Raw genomic sequence first — 7040 nt, 5'->3', positions numbered from 1 at the left:
CGTTTCTAATTATTCCTGGTTTCCAGTAACTTTGGTATATATTTTTTGAATTGGCAATGTTTAAATCTAATCTAAAAAAATTATTTGATTTGTCTTCTTGTATATGATAATAGCGATTCTCTATTGTCAATCGTTTTTCAAAAGAATTTTTCAATTCAGTTAATGTCATATTTTAGTATAAAAGAATTTTAAAAAGTCAAAATTACGTTTCTTTACTCTTAGAATACTTAAAATTTAACAAATTAAAAATATCGAAATAGGCCATATAAAACAAAAATACAAAGATTGAACATATTACTACATACATAAAGCATAAAATGATATTTTTACAATAGAAAAAGATATAATATTATCATAATTTATATAGAAGAAGCATATATCTATCAAATGTATTTCAGATACAATTCAATAGACGGCGATAGCTGATACTTACCATTATAAAATTTGTCTTCGATCTGTCGCTAGATCATACGTTCTTAATGAGCACTATATGATTTAAATTTACAGATATACAAGTGTACAAGTTCTAACATAAGAGAAATTTAACTTATGCCCTACTCTAATATTTTTAGAGTGTAGAGTCCTGATAAATTTAAAAAGTCTTGATATAATTTATAATTTCGATAGTTTTCATTAATATTTTTGTTTTTCTTGAAAATCAAAGAATACAATTTTATAAAAAATGAAAATTCTGTTGAAATATATTTTAATTGATAATATACTCTCTGTGAATACAAATATTTCTTATGTCAAAAATGTAAACCAGTTCTTTTCTTTTTTCTTTTTTTTTTTAGATCTGCGACACTAACTGCTTAAACAGTAAATTAACTATCGTAAATAACATTGTGCGGACCAGCCTGCTAATGAAATTTATTACAAGTAAATTAGGGCAGCCTGGTTTTATTAATTTTGATCAACAAGACTAGAGTAATGGTAATTGTTCAGCATGTAACAATTCAGTAGCAGCTGCAGAATCAGCACACATAACTAATGTAATGCCTGCTTGGTAAGATGCAGGTATACGAATATGAGTTGTACCAATAGTTGTAACATTAGGCTGTTGTCTCTGATTCATTGCTTCTCGTATCATATTTACAACTTGTCCTGTTATAAAAAAAAAATTTTTGGGAGTATATATATCAAGTTATTAATTTGTAAAAAATCAAAATAAATAAAAAGCGGAATCTAGTAAGTATAAATTCACCTAGAACATTAAGTTTCCTCCATTTCTGATCCATCTTTGCAAGAAGTGTTAAATCAGTATTTACATTCCAACGTGCCAACACATCAGCTCGTCTCACTAATAAAATACTAGGGCTAACAAGCTGATGCCAAACTAGCTGAAAATATTAAGTAAAATAATAATTATATATTTATAATTGATTACTTCCCAAATTTTAACTTTATTAACAAACCTGTTCTGGTAAACATTGTAAAGGATTCGTTAAATATATGCCTGCTTGTCCTACGCCAAATATCATTTGATGATGCCACGCATCTGGAATATCAGAACCTTCACCACAATGTTGTAGATTTAATGTAGCTATAGGTGCAGCTCCTAAAAAACAATAGAAAAATTTTTAATAATCAAATAATTACGTATATATAATGTAGAAACGAATCTTGTACCTTTAGAAATCCAATAATGTAACCAATGTGAAAGTGAAACTTTTCTTTCAGGATAAAAGGAAAAAAATTTTGTAATGACTGCTCCACTTGTCGATAATGATATTCCTTTTGCTATGTCTTTATGAGTTGAACCCGCCAACGATCTACTCATTAAATATTGTGGAAGTGGTGAACCAAGATCTCTTAATCTAGTACTTACAGCTTTTACCAATACTTCTAAAGAAAAGGAAACATCCAAGGCCAACTATAAAAAATACACCATTAATAAGTGACACGATTTAGATATTTCTAGTTTAATATAATTTTGATAAATAAAATTTACCAAAGCATTGATGGCAGAAGTAGCACCACATGCAGAAGTTGCGATTTGAGTGACTTGTTTAACCGTAGCCTCTTGCTCGCTCCACAACATTATTTTTTCAACCGGTGGAAGTCCATCAATTTGTTCATTACATAGTTCATTTTCCTAAAAGTATAAATTATATTTTGTATATATATAAATACTAAAGAATATTATATAGTATTATTGATAATGATAATGATGATAAAGAAGAAGAGAAAGAGAAAGAGGATTAAGAAGAAAAAGTAAATCATCATCATCATCATCATTATAATAAAAATAATAAAAATAATAAAAATAATAAAAATAATAATAATAATAATAATAATAATAATAATAATAAAAATAATAAAAATAATAATAATAATAATAATAATAATAATAATAATAATAATAATAATAATAATAATAATAATAATAATAATAATAATAATAATAATAATAATAATAATAATAATAATAATAATAATAATAATAATAATAATAATAATAATAATAATAATAATAATAATAATAATAATAATAATAATAATAATAATAATAATAATAATAATAATAATAATAATAATAATAATAATAATAATAATAATAATAATAATAATAATAATAATAATAATAATAATAATAATAATAATAATAATAATAATAATAATAATAATAATAATAATAATAATAATAATAATAATAATAATAATAATAATAATAATAATAATAATAATAATAATAATAATAATAATAATAATAATAATAATAATAATAATAATAATAATAATAATAATAATAATAATAATAATAATAATAATAATAATAATAATAATAATAATAATAATAATAATAATAATAATAATAATAATAATAATAATAATAATAATAATAATAATAATAATAATAATAATAATAATAATAATAATAATAATAATAATAATAATAATAATAATAATAATAATAATAATAATAATAATAATAATAATAATAATAATAATAATAATAATAATAATAATAATAATAATAATAATAATAATAATAATAATAATAATAATAATAATAATAATAATAATAATAATAATAATAATAATAATAATAATAATAATAATAATAATAATAATAATAATAATAATAATAATAATAATAATAATAATAATAATAATAATAATAATAATAATAATAATAATAATAATAATAATAATAATAATAATAATAATAATAATAATAATAATAATAATAATAATAATAATAATAATAATAATAATAATAATAATAATAATAATAATAATAATAATAATAATAATAATAATAATAATAATAATAATAATAATAATAATAATAATAATAATAATAATAATAATAATAATAATAATAATAATAATAATAATAATAATAATAATAATAATAATAATAATAATAATAATAATAATAATAATAATAATAATAATAATAATAATAATAATAATAATAATAATAATAATAATAATAATAATAATAATAATAATAATAATAATAATAATAATAATAATAATAATAATAATAATAATAATAATAATAATAATAATAATAATAATAATAATAATAATAATAATAATAATAATAATAATAATAATAATAATAATAATAATAATAATAATAATAATAATAATAATAATAATAATAATAATAATAATAATAATAATAATAATAATAATAATAATAATAATAATAATAATAATAATAATAATAATAATAATAATAATAATAATAATAATAATAATAATAATAATAATAATAATAATAATAATAATAATAATAATAATAATAATAATAATAATAATAATAATAATAATAATAATAATAATAATAATAATAATAATAATAATAATAATAATAATAATAATAATAATAATAATAATAATAATAATAATAATAATAATAATAATAATAATAATAATAATAATAATAATAATAATAATAATAATAATAATAATAATAATAATAATAATAATAATAATAATAATAATAATAATAATAATAATAATAATAATAATAATAATAATAATAATAATAATAATAATAATAATAATAATAATAATAATAATAATAATAATAATAATAATAATAATAATAATAATAATAATAATAATAATAATAATAATAATAATAATAATAATAATAATAATAATAATAATAATAATAATAATAATAATAATAATAATAATAATAATAATAATAATAATAATAATAATAATAATAATAATAATAATAATAATAATAATAATAATAATAATAATAATAATAATAATAATAATAATAATAATAATGTACAAACCAAGTTTGAATCGCCACTCTGATTAAAAGCAGTTTGTTTATTAAGCATTAATTTTTTTGCCATCATTCGATGATAAAGGGTAGAGCTAAGATTTACTTTTCTTGAATTTAAATTTGAGTTTCCTGGAATGGATACAGTAGAGGTCTCTGACCATAACTCTGAGTCAGAATCTCGATTATCTCCAGGAGATATTAAGTCACCACTTGTATTATGATATCCATAAGATTCACGTAGAGGACATCCTAAGTTTCTGTGGAAGCCAATAGATTCTGTCCTTCCATGAAGATTGGAATGGCATCCTGAATTTTGTTTGATAACATATCATTATAACATTGTTTGCAAAGTAAGGGTCATTAAGTTCTTCTTATTGGCTTACCAGTTCCACTGCTAGTACTTGGCATCCAAGAAGATGAATAAATTTGTTTGGAACTTTGCTCGCTGGTTGATCGACTATTAGAACATTGTTGAATGGCTGTATGGGTAACATTCTGTCCGGTTTGAGCGTTATGTTGGGGTACAGTTGCTATTCCTTGTCTGGATACAACTTTACCGCTACTCAAATCATTTAAAACAGGATCTGCCTCTGCATTATCTAATGTTATATTTTGTATGTCTTCATTTATAGAAGCCAAATCGCTGTCTCCTGTATCCTATATAGCGAAACAAAAAAAAGAAGGGGAAAAAAAGAAAAAAGTAAAAAAAAAAAAAAAAAAAAAGTAAAAAAAAATAAAAATAAAAAAAAATAAAATTTCAATATTAAAATCAACTAGTTCTCCTTGGCATTTGAATTTGTTACCTGCTCGCAAGAAGGTCCAGGATCAAAGTCCATTTCTAGAAAGTCCATCTCTGGACTAGATCTACCACTATGACACTGTCCGATTTCATGTTCTACAACTTGGCCTTGATTTACTTCCTCTTTCTGATCCAAATTAACTATATTGTCATTCCCTTTATACGTATAAATACAATAATCTTCTCCGTCTGACATATCTCCTTCATTTCCGGAACTAGAATCTCTTCTGTCAATTGTATCTTTTTGAAAACACTAAGAAATATTATATGATTTAGTATAATTGTATATTTTCATATTGTTCAATTTTTTATAATTACTTAGATAATTTTTTATAATTTTATAATTACTCTTTGTAAACCACTTGGTCCGGCAACTTCTCTATTTCCATTGATATTAGGTCTTAGAAAACAACAAGTTCCTTGACTAGTTGAACCTATACTTCCTCCAATATTATTTAATACGCTAGCAGGCGTATAAGATTTTGAGGTACATAAATGATCAGCTTCTGGGCTGGAATCTGAACTGCAGGAAACTTTAGAAGGACATTTTTCTATTTCTGATGCATAATCAACATTATTTTTCATATCTGTATCATCGTTCGATCTATTACTAGATAAATGCTGTGAGATAGTGGACGAATTTGATATAGATGTATTCAAGTGTGTATTTGCATTTGATGCATTGATAGAACTATAAGAAACTGATGTAACTGTATTAGTCGGATGACAATTCAACTGATTGGAAGAAAGATTGAGGTGCATTTGAGGCTTAAGCAAGTTAAGAGTATTTGCATATACAATGGTCTTATGTTTCAATTGACTTGCAGAGTTAGTATTTGCGATATGCGATATGACACTTGTAGTATTTACAAAAGTGGAAGATGAATTTGCATTTGGTGTATCAGAAACAGTAACTTGTTCCAAGGAATGACTGCAACCCGATGTAGTAGCTTGCATCAAACTTGTTCCATTAGAAACCACTATTGAAGATTTGGAAGGTAATACACTCTTTACATCACTCTCACTAACATTATTATTCAATTTCAACTGCTCATCTGATACTTTATTTTGTATTTTAGTTGCTTTGGATAACCTATTTCCCTGTTCAGTTTTTTGATTATCACTTTTTTGTAAGCCACCATCCAATCTTATTTCAGATTTTCCCTGTATCTTTCCATCTTCTTTGGAATTCATATTGTATAGTCTGTACTTGCAAACGACAATAGCTATTTACAATAATGCGACGAAATTTCGTCGTAGTATAGATCTGTACAAAGGAATATATTACACATTACAACCAAACGTGATTAATTAAATTAACTTACATTCAATAAAAATTTTCATTTACTTACTAATGCATATCAGGAATTCATATGAAAACGAAGAAGCCGTTTTATTCATCGAATCATAAAAAATACATCCAGATATACACGATAGTATAGATAAATAAAGAATAATATTTCGATAAATCGTAAATGCGTTGATCGTACCTACGAACCCTCACGTCCCTATAATCTACCATAATTCATCAATTAGACGAGACATTATTTTAACATTATTTCGTTTGAATATTATACGAGACCACTTAAAACTATATACATCGGACCATAGACTATATAATTTATTAGGATTTAAGTAAATTTCTATTTTCTAGTAAAAATATTTCCCTTAAAGGATTCATCCTTTTTTTTATTAACAGCTCCTTCTTACATATATTACTTCCGGAAGTCAGCTGATCGTAAGGAATGAATATACGCACGAGTTAGTTAATCTTCGGACGACGACGACTTTGAAAAAATAGATAATATTGTCTAGGACAAATTAATGTTACACCTTATAGCTCATTCGATTACCGAGGAAAGAAAACTACCGATCGAAGTAGCTTTCATCTCGATACTTCTTTAAACAAATCACAGTATGTATTTACGAAGACGAATAATGAGATAGTAGTAAACCTGACGAACCCCTATTAATTTTTGA

At 21.5% G+C, this 7040-nt stretch overlaps 1 protein-coding gene across 2 annotated transcripts; it reads right to left on the bottom strand.

Annotated features, from left to right (window-relative positions):
• Positions 1 to 884: 884 nt before the first annotated feature.
• On the bottom strand, positions 885 to 7040 carry LOC124428821. Of its 2 annotated transcripts, XM_046973345.1 has the most exons (11): positions 6771 to 7040; positions 6413 to 6575; positions 5409 to 6327; positions 5065 to 5313; positions 4645 to 4918; positions 4269 to 4567; positions 1952 to 2095; positions 1630 to 1873; positions 1416 to 1558; positions 1205 to 1340; positions 885 to 1104 (listed from the first exon to the last, which is right to left on the bottom strand). In XM_046973345.1, the coding sequence occupies exons 3-11, from the start codon at positions 6252 to 6254 to the stop codon at positions 923 to 925; spliced, it is 2517 nt and encodes an 838-aa protein (XP_046829301.1). In that variant the 5' UTR covers positions 6255 to 6327; positions 6413 to 6575; positions 6771 to 7040; the 3' UTR covers positions 885 to 922. The 2 variants fall into 2 exon arrangements, 1 of the variants encoding a protein (XP_046829301.1); XR_006943293.1 differs by having other exon boundaries at positions 1205 to 1336; positions 6413 to 7040.

Source organism: Vespa crabro, chromosome 13 (assembly GCF_910589235.1).
Source record: "Vespa crabro chromosome 13, iyVesCrab1.2, whole genome shotgun sequence".
NCBI classification, from domain to species: domain Eukaryota; kingdom Metazoa; phylum Arthropoda; class Insecta; order Hymenoptera; family Vespidae; genus Vespa; species Vespa crabro.
The sequence above is the reverse complement of the archived record's forward strand: the minus strand, read 5'-3'. Positions and strand labels throughout refer to the sequence as shown.

Excerpts from the sequence above, each read along its gene's own strand:
- LOC124428821 (XM_046973345.1), bottom strand. The coding sequence starts at position 6,254 with ATGAATTCCAAAGAAGATGGAAAGATACAGGGAAAATCTGAAATAAGA. Across the intron at positions 4,919-5,064 it reads CTGGACCTTCTTGCGAGCAG|GATACAGGAGACAGCGATTT; the intron begins GTAACAAATTCA and ends TTCGCTATATAG. Across the intron at positions 2,096-4,268 it reads AGAGTGGCGATTCAAACTTG|GAAAATGAACTATGTAATGA; the intron begins GTTTGTACATTA and ends TTATACTTTTAG.